The 23,109-nt window shown below is 32.3% G+C and overlaps 1 protein-coding gene across 1 annotated transcript; it reads left to right on the plus strand.

The window, feature by feature from the left end:
* The first annotated feature begins 20,035 nt into the window (after positions 1–20,035).
* On the plus strand, positions 20,036–21,057 carry LOC25497110 (LOB domain-containing protein 41). Its single transcript, XM_013596859.1, has 2 exons — positions 20,036–20,231; positions 20,558–21,057. Exons 1-2 carry the CDS (start codon positions 20,036–20,038, stop codon positions 21,055–21,057), a joined length of 696 nt encoding a protein of 231 aa, XP_013452313.1.
* Positions 21,058–23,109: the final 2,052 nt, after the last annotated feature.

A 23,109-nucleotide genomic window follows, 5' to 3' on the forward strand; every position in this document is an offset into this window, starting at 1 on the left:
ATATTAACATTTAATATGTTTCAATTTGGACTTATTGAATGTTTTTATCTTTGCGCAAATTTTGAAGAAATTAACTTGTGCCTAGTTGCTTCCCTAAAAAAAAAAACTTGTTGCCGGTTGCTCTGAAAGAAATAGTTCAATCATTCAACAGAAATATTGCAATAGAAATAGCCATTTATCTCAAACTCAGCTTATCCTAATAGTTCAATCATTCAAGAGAAATATTGCTTCCCTCATATTTTTCATGATGTATCTCGTACTTTGTATCGTTTGATTATTAATGATATGCCGAATTCATGTCATTGCTAAAAAAATGATTAAATAATATTGTATTTTTTATTGAAAAAATGTCATCCAGAGTGCATCCCAAAATATGTAAAAATAAAACAATGTATTGAAGGTGTTTTGCATGAGAATGATCATGATCATGATCTTGTTCCTAAAACTAGGCAGTGAGTGTTTTTTGTTTTTTTAAGAAGAAACCATGCATGTCCTTAAATCGATTGAAAACAATGATCCTATACAAAATATGATCTAACTTGGACCTGAGATGATACTATAAGTATTTCATCCTGTCATTCTACAAAATTTAGTATCATTTGCGTGGAGACCCAAATTCATTTATTGATTACAATATTTTCTAATCAATTGAATTGGATGCTACTATGGCCTCCATGAAATATAGGAAGACTCGTGTGAAGAGATCGAAGAACTGCACGGGTAATTAAAGGATCTGAAGATTCAAGGAGCACCAAATGCAAAGGGTACTTGAAGTTTGGGGGAGCTTTGTTTTACATAGAAGTTGAAGAATTAGGGCTTTAATTTGAAGGAACTCTTGTAAACATTGTAATCAACTTTTCATACATTGTGGATGACATTGGTGAAAGCGTACTTCATCAAGTAGAGTAGAGGTAACCCTTAGCGAGGACGAACAAGGATGAACTACATAACATCTTCATATAACTTCATTGAATGTAAGTAAAAATAAAAATAAAATCTAAAGAAGTTTAGACACAAATCTTATAGACAACTTGTACAAAATAGGTATTTAACTCGGAATATAGTAAGTACGTAAAAACGGCTTTAAGCTTACACAAAATTGTTTTAATACGTTGGAGAGGAAAAACCTATATATGCACAAAAAGAGAGAACGAAATAGAAACAAAGTAATACGTTTTAGAATGGTAAAATAACTAAGAACTTAACAATAATAGAACAATGTCATGAGTATAACATAAATATGGTGAATGATAACAAAAAGTCATGAAAAACATAGTAATACCATTGAGCATTCAGAACTTCTACGGTACACTCGTAAATTGTGGTGTACCGGTACTCTTACTTCCTAAATCTATAAATTAACGATCAATTTTATGAGATAAATAGTTATTTATCGGCAACATTTATATTTTAGAAAATATCATTTTATAAGAAAAACACATCATTCATTGTTTATAAGAATTATAGTAAATTTTTAACATATTATCGTATAAAATAATCAAAGTTATCTATTATAAACGATAAAAATTCAATTTTATTTCGTTGACGCTTTTGGTGAATAACATTTAATTATTATAATTATACATGATAAAAAATAATATTTTTCTTAAAAAAAGAAACTCATTTAACTATAAATTTTAGAGGTTGGTTTACATGTACACTCAAATATTGGTTGTACAATAAAATTTGCCTTGAGGATTACCTTTTGTTTGGTGATACCCTAAAAAAGACAAAAATAAAATAAAATTATTTGAACCAATGTTGACTGTCGGTAGCACCCCCTTGACCACCATCTTTTATATTTTTCTTTTCCAATTTAAAATAAATAATTGTAAAATAGAATATTTTGTTTTTTTCTAAAAAAAAGTAATTCAATTCTTTTTAACAGAGAAAGTAATTAAATTTTTAGTACATAATTAAATTATTATTGACCACCAATGTTGACCCACATTTAAATATTCAATTTGTAATTTTTATTTATTTTTTAGTGTTAAACATATTATTAACATATTTAAATTAATTTGTCTAAAAAGACATATTTGAATTAATTTAAATATGCAGGTTTTTTTTACAAATTTTTTAATTATAGAATAAATTAATATTGTCAAAAGGTTAATTTATAAATAATGGTTAATTTGAAAATAAAATATTTATATCATATTCAATGGATTTGTATTTCGATTTTAGTTGATTCATATATTGGATTAAAAAATATAAATAGATGAATTGAATACATCCATATTTTAAAATGGATGATTAATTGAATCCAAGTCATTAGCAAAGTTTTCAATTTTAATACTCCCTCCGTTTCAAAATACATGTCCAAGTCAACCACTTCATATATGCCAATGCACAATTTTGACCGTTAATATCTTTAATTATCTAAAGTAAAAAATTATAAAAATTTAATATTTTGAAAATATTTGTCGAGACAAATCAAACAACATCTTACATGCTAATATTTGTATTTATACATTAGTTAAAAAATATGGTCAAAGCAAGTCAAGTGAATAGTGCACATTGCAAAAATTGGACATGTATTTTGAAACGGAGGGAGTATATTATTAAATGATCATTGACCACCAATGTTGACTGACATTAAAACATTCAATTGTTATTTTCATTTATTTTTTAGATTAAATACACTATGCCTTTTTTCCAAACAGTTCCTCTCCATCACAAACCGTTTTGTTTATTCTGTCACATTAATCTACAATCCATAACCAATCCATCGCCTCTTCCAAAGATTATCAAACCTCACCTCCGTCGATCTCTCTAGCTTCTGTGGTGACCTTATTGCACTTCTCTCCTGTTTTCCCCCTTCTGTTTCCCGTCTCACATCCCTCAACCTCACCAACCACCCCACCTTTCTTGCACTAGGATTGAAAACTATTCTCAATAACACCTTGACCTCTCTCACGTTGAAGAAGCTTTTTATTTCATCGTCATCATCGTACACCAAGTGTAATTTCTTTGATTAAAAACTCCAAGGATACTGGTTATGTCAATAAGTCATGTGGCATTTGTGAGTGTGCATTTGAATCTCTGTTGGCTCTTAGTTTAATGGGAAAAACAATCCTCCACATTATATTAAGATATTTACATATCATAATGTTGTTGATTTTCTTTGACTGATTTATTCGAATTGTGATTGTATAGGGTGTATTTCTTGGGTATTAGAGTGCAAGTTATGAGAAAGCTTGTAGCCTCCGTTGAAACTCATCCCAGCAATGCAGTTGCAGAAGTAGATTTCCCTTGTAAGACAAAGACCAACATTGTTTGAAGATGCAATAGGAGATAGCTAGAGTCCTGTATTCTGTGTGGAGCTAAATTTTTCAAACAAATTTTTTACCATCTCTATTTTAGGGGGTGATTAATCTTGTTGTACTTTATTATAATTTTGGATCCACTTGTTAGGGATTAGAGGGATATAGGCAAGTTGAAATTTTATTTGGTACGAGCATGGGTAGTCGTTGACTAAGAATTAAATGTAATCTCTTATTTTTTAATCACTTACATCGCTAAATACCATACTAAGGGTTATGATGAATCTCATTATTTTTAAACTCTTCTTATTTCAATATGATTTAATGTTTGAAAAAAATTGTTATTTTTTAAGAGAAAGAATATTAATTTATATCTGATTGCCCTCTATTAAATTATACAAAGAAGGGTAAATATATTGTATACATATTTTATCGAAACAAATAACCAAAAAAGGGAGGATAAAAAGGGCACCAATAAATCTCTATTCATTAGGTTTTTAGTTCTTAGAAGTATTCGTGAATGATAAACTATTATTAATTTATTTTATGTAAAAAAAAAACAATCACGAAGTATATATGCGTTAGCGCAGTAGAAAAAGCGGACAGACGGGCCCGTCTGGACGCTAGTTATACATAAAGGGAAACGCAGAACTCTAATATAGAGATATCAAATTTATACAAAGAGCAATGTACTATTTTATATTAAAGTAAATTATTATTTTTAAATCAATTCATATAAATTAGAATTATCATAACATTTTATGTTCATATGTTGGTGAGAATGCATTGGCTAAATTTACAATGAGAAGGTATGAGTTATATGAATAAGAGAATTTATGATATAACAAACATGTCATAAGTGTTGTGTTTGGCGGTATCTTTCATTACCTGTTATATTTTTTCTTTGATTTATTACTTGTTATATTTTTTTCATTACATAGGAGAATATAATCTATTTTTCTTTCCTTTACATGCCATTTGCAAAGAATAGTTTATTTTATATGATAATAAAGTTTGATTGAATCCTCAAGAACTAATTTTATATACTCTTACATGCTTTTGACATATTTTTCTATCAAAAATAAATAATTCTATATATTTGTTATTATATAAATAACAGTGATTACTAAATCATACATAAATCAGACATAAATTTGTAACGTTATCTCCAAGTGGATGTAAGATCGTAATATTTATTGATGCTATGATTTAACTTGTGATCTTAACAACTATATTCACATAGCTTTTTAGTGAGATATAATCTAATTTCATATTTCTATTCTCCTGAATTGTAAAAGAAATGTAAAAGGCATTTTAACGTACCTCTCCTTTTCCAAATCGAGCACCACACTCAAACATTGTGCAAACCAAGGTACCTAATCATAAAAGTTATCGAAATTTTTCGAAATAAAATAAATAAAAGAGAATAGAGAAACTTATCGAAATTGACTGAAGCACAAAAGAACTTCGTGTAAGTAACATAAGAGAGGAAGAAGTTTGTTATAGCGCATTAAAGTATCAATTAGGCATGATAAAACACGTGGATGAAGCTAAATGACTTTGTCGATATAAAACTGGAATAGAATAATAAATAATTAACTTTAAAATGAATTATTAAATAAAATAAAATTCCAACAATATATTACATCGATGCAAATTTTTTTAACAAAAAGGAAGCAAAGAGCTACCCTTGATATATATATATATAAGAAAAGAGGGAACAAAGATTACAAAAAAAGGAAGGGGGACTAAGGCCAAGACCCTTCAATTGAAATTAGGTAAACCTAATTTGTTTCTAATGAAATCATGATTTGCCTCCCTTGGAACATTATCCCACCAAGTTATAACCTGAACATTAAAACCTAAGTTAGAAAGGATCATTGGAAGTGGAAGGCCGATTCTTCTTCGTGCTATACAGTCCGTAGTGCATATAATTCGCTTATGGAACAAGTTTATACTGATACTGCGGTGGTAGCACCTTCGTTTTGGCATAAAGACATCCTTTTGAAGGTGGTGTTTTTTGTGTGGCGCTTGTTTCGTGATCGGCTCCCTACAAAGAGTAATCTATTTAGGCGAAATGTTATAGACTTTGATGATCAAAATTGTGTTGGTGGTTGTGGTATTGCCGAAACATCGATCCATTTATTTTTACATTTTAATCTTTTTGCCTTGATTTGGAATTTCATTCTTCAATGGTTTAGTGTTGTTACGACACTCAATCAGGATGTATCAGGGCATTTCACTCAATTCAGGCTCTTAGGCGGTGTTACTAAGTCGCGTCAGTCTATTTTACAAGTTATTTGGTGTGCAACTTGTGGGAAATTTGGAAGGAAAGGATTAACATAATTTTTAATGCAAAAGATAGCTCAATTATTCAGGGGGTGGACAAGATTAAGTTGCTAACTTATAAGTGGTTGAAGGTGAAGTATCTACTCTTCCCTTTAACTATCATGGTTGGTGGCTGAGTCCGTTCACCTTACTAGGCATAGGCTAATCTCTGTAGTCTCCTTTGTTGTTTTCTGGTGCTGGCTCATACTTTGTAAATATTGATGTTGCACTTTTTTGTCTTTGGTGTTTCTTGCTTAGCACACCTAATGCTAGGAAGACCATTGTTGTGTTAATATATTTCATTTTAACCTTAAAAAAAAAAAAAAAAAAAAAACCTAAGTTAGCCACATTATAAGGACGGCATTGTAGTTGACCGTTTCAATTCACATTTTCGAGTCAAACTTGTACTAAGAATTTAAATTTATTTAGTTTAATTTAGAATGTTGAATATTTGATAGTCTTGCTAAATAAATATTTAGTGCTGACCTATACCCCTGTTCTACAATAACTCGTGATATTTTTGGAATTCTGGCTACCAATTAAGCTGGTTCTGATTTGGCTAAGGGGCAATGCTTTCATCGTTGTCATTCCTATCTTGTGTTGTGATATGACATTAAACGATTGAATTTTGGATATCACACCCAAAAAACACTGAAGTAGCGGAGTGTCCACGAAAAATTGGTGTGTGTAAGAAAATAGATTTGCATCTATACGTCTACAAAATGGTAAAATTAAAGAGTGAATCTGTTTTTAATATGCACTTGTTAGGTTGGGGGATTGGAGTTGGAGGCGTTGGTTGTTTGTGTGGGAGGAGGATATGTTAGGGGAGCTTAGGGTTTTACTTCTTACAGTTACCTTGCAGTCTGACAGGGTTGACAGGTGGTTGTGGCTTTTGGAACCTTTTTCCGTTTACACAGTTCGTAGTGCTTACAGCTTTTTAAACGATAATGATTCGGTTGATGCTGTGGTGCCTGTCTCTTCTCTGTGGCATAGGGATGTTCCCTTGAAGGTGGTTTTATTTGCTTGGTGTCTGTTCCGTAACAGGCTCCCTACTAAAGACAACCTATACCGTCGACAAGTAATTGATATTGATGCTCAGTTGTGTGTTGGCGGATGTGGGGAGGTGGAAACATCTTCACACTTATTGTTACATTGTTCTTTGTTTGGCTCTGTTTGGTATCATATTCTTAGGTGGCTTGGATTGTCCGTGGTTTTGCCTAGAGAAGCTACTAGTCATTTTTATCAGTTTAGTTTTATTGGTGGCGTGGCTAAGACAAGGCAATCCATTTTACAAGTCATTTGGTTTGCATCAGTATGAGAAATTTGGAAAAAAAGAAACAATAGGATTTTCAACGACAAAAATTGTTCTATTCCGCAGGTGGTGGATAAAATTAAGTCTCTTACTTTTATGTGGTTGAAGGAGAAATATGTCAGTCTTCCCCTCAATTATCATGGTTGGTGGCTTAGCCCGTTTACTATTTTAGGCATTGGCTAACTGTTTGTATTTTTTTGCTGGTTTTTGGTGGTTTGGCGGAAGCCTTGTAAATACTTTCATACTTTTTGCTTGTTCTCAGGTGTTTCTTCCTTAGCATATTTTGTGCTGGGAAGGCCCGTTTGTTGTGGTAATATATTCATTTTAGCCTCTTCAAAAAAAAAAATTAAAATGACTTAAAATAAATTAAAATTTGAAAAAAAAATCATTTTATGGACATATCATATGTGTGCTTTTTTTTTTTTAAGAATCCAAACTAATGTCATATGTGTACTTTTTCACATAAAATTGAAAAATTATCAACGTGCGAAAATTTGATTAATTCAATTTATCAAACCAAATTTTATTGTAAATTTAAATAAAAATAACAAATTAGAGACATAAACATTGACCTTGCCTGGGAGGATGCTTCAAGTAAACTTCTTTAGGGATTTTTGGCTAATCTGGGAGCTTGTTCCGTAATTCAAGCATAGCTTTGAAGGATTTTTCTTGTGAGGGAACACACAATTTTCTGATTGAAATAACATCTATAATGGCGGTCAAATTGATTAACCAAGGCTGCTTCTAACTCTCACCCTTCTTTTACTCCATCTCCAAAATAATACGTCATAAAAGAAAAAAGTATTATGACTTGCATGATGATAGACATGTAACTGTAATGCATGTTCACTTTTCTCGATTTTCATTTTTTTCTTTTTCACTTATCTTAACCGGTTTGAGATATAAGAGTCACAAAAGTTGAAAATTCCGGATTCAAACTCGAATAAAGGGGGAAAAAATATTGATGTAACAACTAAAAAAAATTACCGTTGTTTCAATTTTGAATAAGTACTTAAGTTATTATTTGTAAAAAAGAAACATTAATTTTGTGATAAAATAATTATATTAATTTATTTTTGAAAAATCCTTAGCATCATCTGATATTAGCGCTATTAGGTATTCACTTGTTAATTTTATTGAAAAAATTTAAAAATATAACCCACAAATTTGATATTCCTTTTTTTTTTTTTAAGTAAACTGAGGCAAATGAGTTTTAGAATCAAGCATCTCATTATTTATTTTTTTGGTATCGCTTTTATTTAAAAGTATAGATATATTTTTCGACTCCATTTAATTGAAAATTACATTTATAGGTTCCACTAAATTTATAAGAGATAGAATATGTGGTTGTAAATACTCTTCACAGAAATTCCTACTCCGAATTTCAATAAGCAATATTTCTTTTTAACCAAAAAATGAGGAGCAGTAAAGGGCTGCTACAACAAAATATTATAAGATAGAGAAAGGAAAACAAGTAGGGGGACAAAAATCCAAGACCACCTAAAAATTAACAAGTCTAAAAAAAAAGCGATTCCATTAATAAGCAATAAATAACACTATCAAATGAAAAAATAAATAATCATTAACTATTTGTATAAAAATCAAACACAACCCGATAAGCGGAAACAACACATAGGTGAGCGATTTGAGAGAGAGCGATAGACTAGGAGAGAGAGGTTAGCCATCACGCCGGCTAAGGGCCGGCCCTAAGGCATAGGCCGCGGGTGCGACGGCCTAGGGCCCTTGCCGGTAGGGGGTCCAAATTTGTTTTTAAGGTGGGGAGTGTATATAGAAATATTTAAATTTTGGGGAATATATATAGCAAACTTCTCTGAAAAGGCCCAAATTTTGACATGATATAGGAATTGGCTGAAATCTGTTAATGTTTTTGGCCCTTTTAGTGAGATTTGCTATATATATCCTATGCAGTACAAAAATTTCTATATACATCCTCCTGTAAAACAATTTGGTTGTTCTTAATAATATGCTCGAAAATTTATCGTCGAAGAAATTGGTGATATTTTTTTGGGCCCTTTGTTCCTAATAACGTGTTTCACTAATATTAAAAATATTGTCGATATTTATTATCCAAGAAATTAGGATAATTTTCATAACAAAGCAAATTCTATTTTAGTTAAAAATGGGGTGCTAAAATTTCAGTCTACTTCGCATGTGTTATTTTTCTCTACTCCTGCGATATTTTATTTTGTTTTGGTGTATATAGAGTATTTAATTTATTTTCAGATGTTGTCTAAAAACTATTTATTTGGTAGTGAAAAGCGAAATAAAAAAACGAAACGACGAGCTACAAAAAACACAACAATGAGTTAAAATTAATTATGATGTATTATGTAAGGGCCCTTTTTCATATTATGCTTAAGGCCCATAAAACTCTAGGAACGGTCCTGTGACCACCATGGGGAAGGGATCCAAGGAAGATGCCACAGATTGGGAGGGATGAGGATGATTCTCTTGTCGTGAGTCGGCGACGAAGGAAAGTGTGAATATATGCCTTGACAGGAATACTTTGGTTTTGATGATGGACAAAAGAAGTCCTAGAAGAGCAACGATGCAAAAAGCGGAAAAGAAATTCAAGCTATCAAATCTTGAGTCTTGAGTTTTTTGTTTATATTAGGACTTTATTGTAAGTGGTTAAAAAGCTCTCATGAAAATAAATCACACACTCACAATGATTTTCATCTAAAGTAATTTTACATGAAAATATTTTGACTGGTGCTAGTCACACCCCAAAAAAAACAAGTTACACCCCAGAATGACTAATATACCCTTTAACTAAAATAAAAATTTCAAATTAACTAAATTTACATTAACGTAAATTGAACATAAGTAAACTTAATTTACATTAACCTAAATTGAACATAAGTAAACTTAATTTACATTAATCTAAATTGAACGTAAGTAAACTGAATTTACAAACTTAATTTACATTAACCTAGATTGAACGTAAGTAAACTGAATTTACATTAACCTAGATTGAACATAAGTAAACTTAATTTACATTAACCTAGATTGAACGTAAGTAAACTTAATTTACATTAACATAGATTGAACGTAAGTAAACTGAATTTACACTACCTCTTATATACATACGTAAACTAAATTTACATTAACCTAAATTGAACATAAGTAAACTCAATTTACATTAACCTAGATTGAATGTAAGTAAACTGAATTTACACTAACCTAAATTGAACATACGTAAACTTGAATTTGCATTAACCTACATACGTAAACTACACTAACCCATTTTATATACATACACGTAAACTTAATTTACACTAACCTTTCACTTAAAATCAAATTGACAAGCATATCTCATACCAAAACAAACAATAAACAAATAGAAACTCATCGAAAATGAAATTCATGAAATTCATCAACCTTTATGAATGTAGTACAGATCAATAACAAAGATGTTGATTCAGATATTGGTTGCACATCTATGGTGATTTGTGGATGAAAGGGGTAAGGGTTCAGAATGATCATAAAAGATGAATTTTTAAAAATTTACATGAAGAGGACAATTTTGGTATTATTATAAAAATTTTAAATAAATTTAGGTGTAACTTGTTTTTTTTTTGTGTGACTAGCACCAGTCAAATATTTTTACATGAAAAGTCATAATTTATTTTACAAATTGCATAATTGGTTTTGACATTGAAAATATATTTGAGCTTGATTTTAATCATTTCGTAAATCAAAATATCATGGCTTTGACTTTTGCATGCAAATATTTTCATTACATAATTGATTATGTGATTTTCAAATTGGCCTAATTATTTCAATGCTATATTCTGCATTCATGATATTTTCTTTTCTATCCGTTGGCAATTAAACATGTAATCGTTGGAATGAAATCAAGTTTTTATTACCATGCAATTGAATGGATTTGATTCTTAAAAAATTACATATTGCCTAATTGGTCTATATGTATTCAACGGCTAATTTTAAATGTCCAACGGCTACTTGATTTTATCATGCTACGGCTAGTTATTTTCTCAAATGAATTTCATTCTCATTTTTACATATAAATAGATGCTTTGTGGTAGCTCATTTAAAACAACTCATATTTGCACTAAACATTGTCAAAAATATTATTTATCACTCTCTCATTATTTTTACACTTGCTAATTTATTATCTTGAGAGCTCTTTTATACTACATAGTTTATCTTGTAGTTCTTGTGCTTCAATTTGTTATATCTACACATTTGGTGTATTACTTTATTATTGTAACTCTTATTTTGTATTGGGTGTGATCCCAAAGTTTCAAGAGAGGTGATATCTCTTGGGTTTAGAGACTCTTCTACAAAGGTTTGTTTTGTTTGAAGAGTGCTCGTTTATTTGTAAATATTACTAGCTTATCCCGTTTAAAAGCTAGGTTAGTGAAAATCTCAAGGGGCTTTTCCTTGGGGACTAGACGTAGGCCGTGGTGTTTTAGGCTGAATTAGGATAAACATCTTGCGTCAGTTTCTCTCATCCATTTATCTCTTTTAATTTATTTGTCATTTATTTTATTTCACCATATCTATTTTTTATATTTATTTAAACCTTTTATAAGCACTTTATTTTAATTGGTTAAAACATTTATTTTTAAGTCCTTATTTTAAATCATTTTCGAAAGAACACAATTCACCTCCCCTCTTGTGTGTTTGAAGTCACTTGTTCAACAGAAAGCACAGGGACAAGATTGCAGCGGTTGGGATGATCAGCAAGGGAACTAGAAGCTTGAGGAAAGGGGTGACTATGGCAACAAACAATCTAGATTTAGGGTTTCGACAGACTGGTATAATGACGACTGAGACAGTTCATATATAGGACTGGTGGTGCACTCAGACTTGCGACCACCACGTGAAGACTTGGTTCGACGGCGAGAGGCTTTTGATGGCGATCAACACAGGTCGCGCGGTGCTGATGTAGCTCATGGGAAGGCCGCGCACGTTAGCACTGACAAGGAAACAAACCAGACTGAACTCTCACAATATAAACGGTTTGTAACCTTCTATTTTACCAATTTTCTGCCTCAATTATCAATTATTTATCTGCGGAAAGGTTTCGAGGTTTGTGGTTTATTGGAGGAGGTGGTAGTGCCGAGCAGAAGGAATGCCAATGAGGAAGTTTATGGGTTTGTTCGATTTTCAAAGGTTATGGACGTTAGTAAATTACTAAAGGCTTTGAATGCTGTGTGTTTTGGAAGTTTTCGTGTAAGGGAAAAAGTTGCTCGGTTTGACCGTTGTGTTGCGAATGAGGGGAAGCTTATGAGAGATGGTGAGGGTGTGCGTGCGGTGGGGAAGGCGAGTGGAGGTAGGGGTGTTTCCGTGGTGGAGAAGAAAGCTGGTGAGGGAGGAAACATTGTGGTTTTGAAGGATGTTGGGAAGAAACATGTAGACGAGGGAGAAAAAATGGTGAGGGTGGGGGAGGTGGTTGTTCTGGTGAGGGAGGGTAAGGAGAAGTTTGGGCAAAGGTGTGGTGGTCATGTGGCGAATGTGGTGAGAGAGGTGGGGAAGGCCACGGTTCCTGTGGTGGAAAAGGAGCAACCGGTTGCAAAGAAGTTGGTTCATATGTACAAATCAAATAGGAATGACTTGAAATTTGTTACAAGATGAAGGTGTTTTAATAGAGGTGAACCACACTATTTTTGTTAGCAATTCGTATGGTGAGATCGGAAAGCAAGATGCGGTTCAGAAATAGGGTAGTGGATTTTGCAGGCAAGTATGTGGTATCTGGTCCGTGGAGTACAGAATGGTTGAAGGATCATCATGGAGGGGCTGGTATTATTTTTACTGCTAAAATAAAGTTTTTTAAGGTGGGAAAAACAAAAGTGAATGATATTCCGGAAGGAGGCGTTGGTTCGAAACAGAGGAAAATTGGTGGTGAGCTGCGTCATTCGGTTCATACTCTGAAAAAGGTGGCACATTTATCTAGTAAATATAGATGTGCATTGTTGCATACTTTAAAGAAAAGAGCTCAAAAGAGGAAGAATAATATTGTTACATCTCAACTAGGTGGTGTTGAATCATCTCAAGGTACTTCTAACGAAGCTTGTTTTAATGCATCTGTTAACAAAGAGTGGAATCATTGGGTGGTGTTACATGGGAAGGAGAAGGAGGAGCCTGAATATGTGTGGGGTATATCGAAGGCAATATGGTTACAGTTTGAAGGGTGAGGTGGGTGAGAGAGGGAGTTCGGCTGGTGGAGGGTGCTAGGTGGTGGGGGTTGTGGACCGTGGGGTGAGGGTGTGTGAGATGAGGTTGTTGTCGTGGAATGTGCGAGGGTTAGGTGGGTTGGAGAAGAGAAAGGAAGTTAAGGAATTGGTAAGGGTGAAGTGTCCATTCGTGTTGTGCATCCAAGAAACTAAGATCCAGGTCATAGATGATTTTTTATGTACATCGCTTTGGGGGCCTTTGAATCATGATTATTCTTATATCCCGTCTGTTGGGGCGTCAGGTGGTTTGCTGAATGTTTGGGATACTTTTGAGGTGGAGGTGTCGGCATCGTCTCGAGGGGATAATTTCTTGTGTATTCATGGCAAGTTTATTAAATCTAATGTTGAGTTTTATTTGTTCAATGTGTATGCTGCTTGTGACAAGCGAGCTAAACAGACTTTGTGGACTTCTTTATCTACACGTTTGCATTCATTGGTTAACTATAATGTGTGTTTGTGTGGGGAACTTAATTCCATCCGGTCCTAGGAGGAAAGACGTTCGTTCGTGGGTCGAAGGTTGTAGATGATTATGCACCTTTTAACGACTTTATTGAGAATTATGTTTTAGTTGACTTACCTCTGGGAGGTCGAAAGTTCACGTGATTTAAAGGTGATGGGCGTTCAATGAGTAGGCTGGACAGGTTTTTGCTCTCTTAAGAATGGTGTTTGTTATGGCCTAATTGTCAGTGGATGATCAAAATTTGGGACCGAGACCTCTGCCGTTGGCAAGATATGCCTGGTTACAATAATTTTGGTCTCGAAAAATGGAGTTCTTTCCAAGTTCAAGGGTGGGGCAGATATGTCCTTAAAGAAAAATTGAAACTTATCAAAGTGGCTTTGAATGAATGGCACGAATCCAACACTCGTAATTTACCGACGAGAATTGCTGCTTTGAAAGATAGACAGGCGGTCCTTGATAGTAAATGGGAGGAGGCGGGGTTGTCGGAAGAAGAGTTGGGTGAATTGTATGGTATTTCAACGGACATTCATTCCTTGTCTCGCCGTAATACAAGTAATTGTTGGCAACAATCGAGATTGATTTGGCTCCGTGATGGTGATGCAAATTCCAATTTTTTTCACTCTATTCTAGCAGGTAGAAGGAGTAATAATTCTTTATCTTCGATTATGGTGAATTGGGAGGTGGTGGATGGTGTTAACCCTGTTCGTGAAGCGGTCTTTATACATTTTAAAAATCATTTCTTGTCTGATAGAGTGGCTTGGCCTTTAGTGGGTAATTTACAGTTTCGTAAGCTTTCATTCATGGAAATGGGCTCTTTGACAAAATATTTTTCCGTGGATGAAGTTAAGGGAGCAGTTTGGAACTGTGACAGTTTTAAAAGTCCGGGTTCAGATGGCAACAACTTTGGGTTTATCATGAATTTCTGGCAGGAGATGAAATATGATATTTTACGGTTTCCTCAGAGTTTCACAGGAATGGTAAATTTTCGAAAGGTATAAATTCTACGTTTATTTCTCTTATTCCTAAAGTCGAGAGTCTTTAGTCGTTGATTGATTTTTGACCCATTTCGTTGGTGGGGAGTCTTTATAAGATCCTGGAAAAAGTTTCAGCAAACAGGTTGAGACACGTTATTGGCAGTGTTATGTCAGAAGTTCAATCCGCCTTTGTAAAAAATAGACAAATTCTTGATGGAATCTTGATAGCTAACGAGTTGGTTGATGAGGCTCGAAAAACGAAGAAAGAGCTTTTGTTGTTTAAAGTGGACTTTGAAAAGACATATGATTCCGTTGAATGGGGGTATCTTGATGAGGTTGGGTATTATGTCTTTTCCAACCCTATGGAGAAAATGGATTAAAGAGTGTGTCTGTACCGCTACTGCATCAGTGTTAGTGAATGGCAGTCCTACTGATGAGTTCCATCTTGAATGGGGTCTCGGTCAGGGTGACCCTCTATCGCCTTTTTTGTTTTTATTAGCATCAGAAGGCTTGAATGTATTGATGAAAGCATTGGTTGGAACAGGTACCTTTATAGGGTACAGAGTAGGTGGCGCTAACTATGTGGTTGTGTCACATTTACAATTCGCTGATGATACTTTGTTAATTGGCAACAAGAGTTGGGCAAATGTTCGGGCAATGAGGGCTGGTTTAGGTCTGTTTAAGGCTATGCCTGGTTTGAAAGTTAATTTCCATAAAAGCTCTCTGGTTGGGGTCAATATCAATGCTTCTTGGTTGTCTGAAGCGGCTTCTGTGTTAGGTTGTAAAGTGGGTAAAGTATCGTTTCTCTATATGGGTATTCCGATTGGGGGTGATCCGCACCGGGTGTTATTTTGGGATCCTATCGATAATCGTATTAAAGCTAGATTGACTGGTTGGCATAGTCGGTTCCTTTATTTTGGTGGTCGTTTGATCCTGCTCAAATCTGTCCTGACTAGACTTCCTGTCTACGCTCTTTCCTTTTTCAAAGCTCCATCGGGTATAATCTCTCCCATTGAATCTTTGTTAAATAAATTTTTTTGGGGAGGGAGTGAGGATAAAAGAAAAATTTCTTGGACTAGATGGAATTCTATTTGTATGAGGAAGGAGTATAAAGGGTTGGGTTTTCGGAGGTTGAGGGATTTTAACACTGCTTTGTTAGGAAAATGGTGTTGGAGGTTGTTAGTTGACAGAGAGGGGTTATGGTGTAAGGTGTTGGTGGCCAGGTATGGTTCGGAGGATGGAGGTTTGGAGGATGGGGGCCGGAGTTGTTCTTCTTGGTGGCGGGAGATAGTGAAGATTAATAATGGTATAGGTGAGGGTGAGGAGGGATGGTTTGCATCGTGTATTAGGAGACAGGTGGGATACGGCCCAGATACAAGCTATTGGCGTGATTGTTGGTGCGGGAATGTTCCGTTTTCTGTGTGTTTTAAACAGTTGTTTGAGTTGGCTATCAATAAAGTAGTCACGGTAAGGAACATGTTCTAGTCGGGTGTGGAGGTTGGGAGGAAGAGTTGGCAGAGGAGTGTAGGGCTCTATTACTCACAGTTACTTTGTAGGTTTCTACTTCTGACAGGTGGCTTTGGTCCGTGGTGTGTTGAGTTGTTGACATCGCAGGAACAACCCATTTTGCATCAAAATCTGGAGTTGATACGGCACAAACAAGTACCTTTGAAAGTTTCTATCTTTTTTTGGCGTTTGTCGAGGGATTGGTTACCTACTAAAGTAAATTTGGCAACCCATGGGGTGTTATCTGTGGAGGCACGGTCATGCATAGATGGGTGTGGGCATGTGGAGGATGTCAATTATCTGTTTTTGTCTTGTCCGTATTTTGGTGCGCTGTGGCCGTTGGTTCAGTCTTGGCTTGGCATAGTTGGGGTCGAATCTCAGGTTATTTCAGACCATTTCTTGCAATTCATTAATTATGCAGGTGGTTTGAGATCGCGATGCTCGTTTTTTCACCTTATATGGCTCTTATGTATTTAGGTGTTGTGGAATGAGCGAAATCATAGAGCTTTTCAGGAACAAACAAAGCTCGCTACCGCATATGTTAGATAAAGTAAAATCATTTTCCTTGTGCTGGCTGAAAGCGAGTAATGTTGTTTTTAGTTTGGCTTAATTGCACTTTTGGACCTCTATCTTTTCAAAAGTTGTGGTTATGGACCCCTAACTAATTTAAATACAAAACAGCCCCCTATGTTTTGATTCTTTGGCAGTTTTGGACCCCCAAGTCAAAAAAATAATAAAATTGACACGTGGCACCTCACTTAGGGTGCCACGTCAGCGTTGACTGAGTCAACAATGGACTGGGGGTCCAAAACTACCAAAGAATCAAAACATATGGGGTTGTTTTGTATTTAAATTAATTAGGGGTCCATAACCGCAACTTTTGGAAAAATAGGGGTCCAAAAGTGAAATTAAGCCTTGTAGTTTTGGTGCTCATAGTTGGTGGTCGAATCCGCTCTTATGTATGGGTATCGACTGATTATTTTGTAATACTGACTAGACAGTGTTTCTTTTTGTGATTGTTTTGGCACACCTTGTGCTGCAACAATTACGCTTTCGGTGTTAATATATCCAATTTTTGTTTGTTAAAAAAAACCTATTTGTATATAAAAAAAATCATTTTACAAAAAATATATATTTTAAAGGGTTAAATGCTCTTTTAGTTCCTTAACTATTTAATTGGTATCGCTTTGGTCCCTTAACTAAAAAAAAGATTGTTTGAGGATTTTAAGTTTTTTTTTAGTATCGTTCTGGTCCCTTCTGTTAGGTTTCCGTTAGGGTTTTAAAAAAAAGTTAACTCCTGGACACGTGTCACCTTGTCATTGGCTTTGAGTTTTTTTTTTTTACAAAAAAATTATTTTTTTTTTAAATTATATATATTTTTTTTGTAAAAAAAATAATCTCAGAGCCAAAGACAAGGTGACACGTGTCCACACTTAACGTTTTTTATTAAAACTAACGGAAACCTAACAGAAGGGACCAAAATGAGACTAAAAAAAAACTTAAAATCCTCAAACAATCTTTTTTTTAGTTAAGGGACCAAAGCGATACCAATTAAATAGTTAAGGAAACAAAAGAGTATTTAAGCCTATTTTAAAAGACTACCATTAATAAGTTTTGAATATAATTTATTTTTTGGTAGATATACATAATGATAATAATCACTTTAAAACTCACACACACAAGTGTTTAATCTTAACATTTTCAGCATGTGTCAATTGTGTTATGACTTATGATCTAAATATGATAAATTTAATACTCATAAAAAGTATTATACATTTAATTAATTATATAATAAATAATAAGCTAAGAAAATGTACTCTCTTTTTTGGGTCAAGAGAAAATTTACTCTTTAATAAAGACAAATACAAAAATTGTTTTTTTAATAGTATATATTAATTACTCATCTTCATTTATAAGGAAAAAGTTATATTTATTTAGTCAAAATATATATGCTTTTTCTAGTGGAAATACATATTCTTTTTTCTTTATATTTAAGTCTGGAGTAGTATGCATTTATATATAGGTAATGCAATTTCCATAAAAATTAGTTAATACAGTAATATTAAACTTGTACTTGTAATATTTTTGTACAAAATTCCTTGTAACAGTAATTTTAAATAGGGTAAAATAAGTTTTTTGTCCCTAAAAGTTATCAAATTTCATTTTCTGTCCTACAAACAGACTTATTTGCGTTCATAAAATTGGTTGTACCCACATTTTCTCTTATGTGCTAAAAAATTCTGATAAGATTGAAACTCTTTTACATAAAATATGAGCAGAAAGATACACGAGTATCATCCAAATCCAAAATTTTAGATCAAACATGTATAATTTTTTACTTGCATTTTATTATGAATGTAGTAATTACTTATAATTAAAAACTATTCTTAATATGAATTTTTTACAAAGTGACTTTTTCAGTATCATATCCTTGACCAAATAATTAAGGAATATAAGCATTAATTACTTGTGTCATAGCATTTTTTTTATTGCAAAGAAATTTCATTCAATCTATAAATAATTCGAACATGAAAAGATCCAAAATTGTCGTTTCTCCAATAGAAATTTTATTAATCGTGATTCATTTTTACTCCCGCATATTCTGGTATGTTTGGAAAAGCGTCAAGATGCTCTATTCACGCATTTGGCGAGAAGTTACTAACAGTAAAACTTTTATGTAGACTCGTATTTAATGGACGTGGAACACACAAACAGACATACTCCTTCCATTTTTTAATATAAACAAATTTTAACTTTTAAAATTATATGTGGTTTATATTATAAATTAAATACATTATTGATTGAATGAATCTAAAAATCAAAATTTACTTATATTAAAAAACGGAGGAAGTATAAGTGAATGGGCTTGTGGGCCTGAACAATCAATTCATAATGCGACAATTAAATTCTCTTGGGAAATCAATATTAATTTATAATAACAATATATAAATTAATGGATACATCAATTTGAGCTGACCTTTTTTTTTTTATTTGATTTTTTTTGTAAAAAATACCTTTAAACAAACTTTCTCAAACTTTGAGAAATTAAATCAAATTGTTATTATATATGTATATTTAAGATAAGATTTTGAATTAGTACATAAAATAAATTAAATTAGAAATATAATGTTATATTGTTATTCTAATTGAAATGTATAAACACGATTGTTGTTACAATTTTAAAGTCACGACTCAAACACGTCTATATTATTTCTAAATCAAATAAATAATTAAACACTTCAAATAAAATTCAAAATCATACAAAAAAAAATCATTTATAATTTACTCTCGTTAACACAATTAAACACATTCTTAGTTCATCTATATATTACAAGGAGATTGCATACATCTTGGAAACCACCAGAAAACCATGGGCACACCCACAATCTCTAATTACCCAATTCTCTCTAAATTGGAAAGAAGATCGAGACAAATATTTGATGTAGATCAAATGGGGAAAAGCAAAGTACTTTTCTATTTTATGGATTTTCATATGGTTATTTATTATTTACTCACGCTTAGCCCATGATAAACAACATCTTTCCACTCTATCGTAAAAAAAAATTAAAAAATTTCCACTTTCTAATTTCCAGTTTTACGTCACGTTAGTCAACGCACTTCCTTTTGCTTAATTTGTCTTTTTTTTTAGGCAGCTTGATTCATCTTCTTATCAAGCCTCACATTAATTTATCCTCGTATTACTACCAACCATAAAAGGCACAACTTTTTGTTTCAATTATTACTCACTTTGTAGACATTCAAAATTACCAATTTACCATCTTTTCACTTAATCATTAAGTTAATTAGTGTATCATATCTAATTTATCTCCTAAAAAAAAAACCAATATTACAAAAGCACTGCCCCGGTTAATAAGGCCTCTAGTCACCTTTATTACCAATTGCATTGACTAATTAGTTTATAAATACCCCATGAGTAGTTCTTATAACATCCATAAGTGCTCACAATGAAGTTTAGTTGTAATGGGTGTCGTGTGCTTCGCAAAGGTTGCAGTGATGATTGTATCATCAAGCCCTGCCTTGAGTGGATCAGTTGTCCTGAATCCCAAGGGAATGCCACCCTCTTCCTTGCCAAATTTTATGGCCGAACCGGTTTGCTCAATCTCCTCACCAATGCTACCAATCAAAATCAAAATCCCCCAGGTAGCTATCTATGTTCACTATCATAATCTAAAACTTAATTCATTAATAATTGATGGCTGGAATGATTAATCAATTATTTTATTTATCAGGGTTTTAAAATGTGGTTGTTGTTGTAGTTGCCGTTACATGCCTAGCTTTTTTAATGTAATAATAAATGTAACCAACTTAAATTGATGTGGCCGCAATACCGTTAGGGATCATAATTTAAACCTATGTCTCATTTATGTTCCATATATTGTAAAATATTTTCTTAGATTCTACATCAAATTTGATTTTAGTTTTTAATATATAATGCTTAATGTCTTAAATTTTGTCACAATTTTCAGCTGTGTTTAAATCATTGTTGTATGAGGCATCTGGTAGATTGGTGAATCCCACATATGGGGCGCTTGGCTTACTCTGGACTGGGAATTGGAGTCGTTGTGAAGCTGCAGTTGAAGCTGTGCTGACTGGATCGAATATTAATGACAATTTTTCAACTATTGATGGGAAGACATCTTCAGGTACACTCAATGCTGAAAATCATGTTCTTCCAAAAACATATGATATACGCCACGTGGCAAAAGATACCAATGTGGACATCAAAGGGAAAACTCAATTCAAAAGAGTTGGGCAAGTTCTGAAGCCCAAGCCACGAGTTGGTTCAATCGACTCGGCTACAATGTTGAAATCTCTTTTGAAGAATACCAACATGGAAATTGGGGAGACTTCATCAAGGGTTCAAACAGAGAAAATTAATGAAGCTGCTGAGAATCAAGTGAATTTGGAACTCACTCTTGGATTTGATAGCCAATCAACTAAGGGCAAGAAAATATTAGATAAATGATCGATTTATTATATGTAATTCAGTTTCAATTGGGATGTACTTTTTTTATTAGACAAAGGAATAAATTATCAAAGGTTATTTGTTTGCACCTTATTTAATGTCATCCTTTTTAGTCATATATGTTGACTTGTACTCCCTCCATTACTTTTTAAGTGTTACATTTAAAATAAATTTTCGTTCCTTTTTAACTGTCATTTTCAAAATTTTATACAACATTAATTATTGATTTTTAAATAATATCCTTACAAAACGATATTCAAAAAGAAATGAAGGAAGAAATGTGAACTTTCAAGTTTCAATAATATCAATATCAAAAACCATTATATTTTTTTTTACAAATAAAAAACCATTATCTTATTAAGTAGAATCATAGAATGCAATCATCAAAAGTTTCGTACATCAGATTCTTATTTACTTCAATTCAAAAATGACAAAGAATCTTTACTATAAGCATATAATAGATTTTTAAAGATTTGTTTTTTTCTTTTTCTTCTAAATACAAAGTTTAGATACATTTAGTTTAAGATGATAATTGAGACAGAAAATTTTAAGACACAAAGAGCATTTGAGAGGTACTAATATATTGTCCATTAATAAAATTCTAATATTGATGAGATTTGTATTTACATCCTTATAGGATGTCTTTTTTTGTGGGGACCCTTATAGGATATATTTGTCAAATCCAAAGCAATCAGATTAATTGGTGTTAGTTCAATGGATCTATATCAATTTTTATATAAAGTTTCACTTATTATTTATTACCATATCCATTATTTGAATATATTTTCCTTCATAATTCCATGATTTGAATATTGGACTTTCTTGACTAAATCATGATATTTGGTACAAGAATTAAATTTATTTATATTTAGTGGTATTTTCCCAAGTTTATCAATCATAGTATTTATTGTTTCTTTACTATAAAAAAAAATATGCAATATAAATAGACAAATTATTTGATAGGATACAACTTTGAGCATGTAGTAGCGTTAAATTTTTTAGGACGTGTTTGTCGTTATTTTGGTCCCCACAAGACTCGAAGGAATAATATAAAAATAATGTAAAAATATGAATGTCATTGAATAATTGGATGATAGATATATGCTCAACTACACTTCAAGGATACCACTTTATTCACTGTATAATTAACAATATTTTGATAAAGATATAATTTATGAAATTAAGAATTTGTGAGGTGATATAAATAGGAATGAGAATGGTTCTCAAGAGAGTCCTATATTTAACAACAATGGCAGTGGATATGTGTGATTTTATAAGTACATCAGTAAAAACTCAATGAGAATTCAAATATATTAATATCACAAACAAAATTGAATTTGAATTTACACACAATTTAAAATAGTTTTATACACAAGTTCAATTTTTTTTTACTACTTACATATATGTATATATATTTTGCATATACTACTACTAACAATTTAAAATAGTTTTACACATACATTCAATTATTTTTTACTATTCACATATTTGTATGAGTTTATCGATGATGAGTCAACAGTCCAAAATAAATTTTCACACACAGCCAATCAAAACATTCATAATTGCTATTTAAATTAAAAACATTAATTGATGTGACAATTTTAAATGTTTTGATTGGTTGTGTGAAAATTGTTTTGGAATGTCAACCCACCACCATTAGACTCTATTTGTATATATATATTTTAGAAAATAATATTGTAATATATCTAAAATGCGTAAACCCTATTCAACGTTTGCGTCAAAAAATTATATTATTAAAGAATATATATTAAACTCTATCTATAGTATAAAAATAAATTTAATATTGTTAATAATTTGTCAAAAACACTTTATCAAATAGTTAAAATTTTCATAAATGTTATTAAATGATCATTTGCTACATAATGTAAATTTATATGTTTACGTGTCTCTCCTCTTCGCCGATGATTGTTTCATGTTCTTTAGAGCGGAAGAGGCGCAAGCACATATAATAAAAGAAATCTTGTTAAAGTATGAAGCGGTTTCTGGTCAATCTATCAGCTTGGCAAAATCTAAGAATTTTTATAGCCGGAA

This window comes from Medicago truncatula, chromosome 6 (genome assembly GCF_003473485.1).
Source record: "Medicago truncatula cultivar Jemalong A17 chromosome 6, MtrunA17r5.0-ANR, whole genome shotgun sequence".
NCBI classification, from domain to species: domain Eukaryota; kingdom Viridiplantae; phylum Streptophyta; class Magnoliopsida; order Fabales; family Fabaceae; genus Medicago; species Medicago truncatula.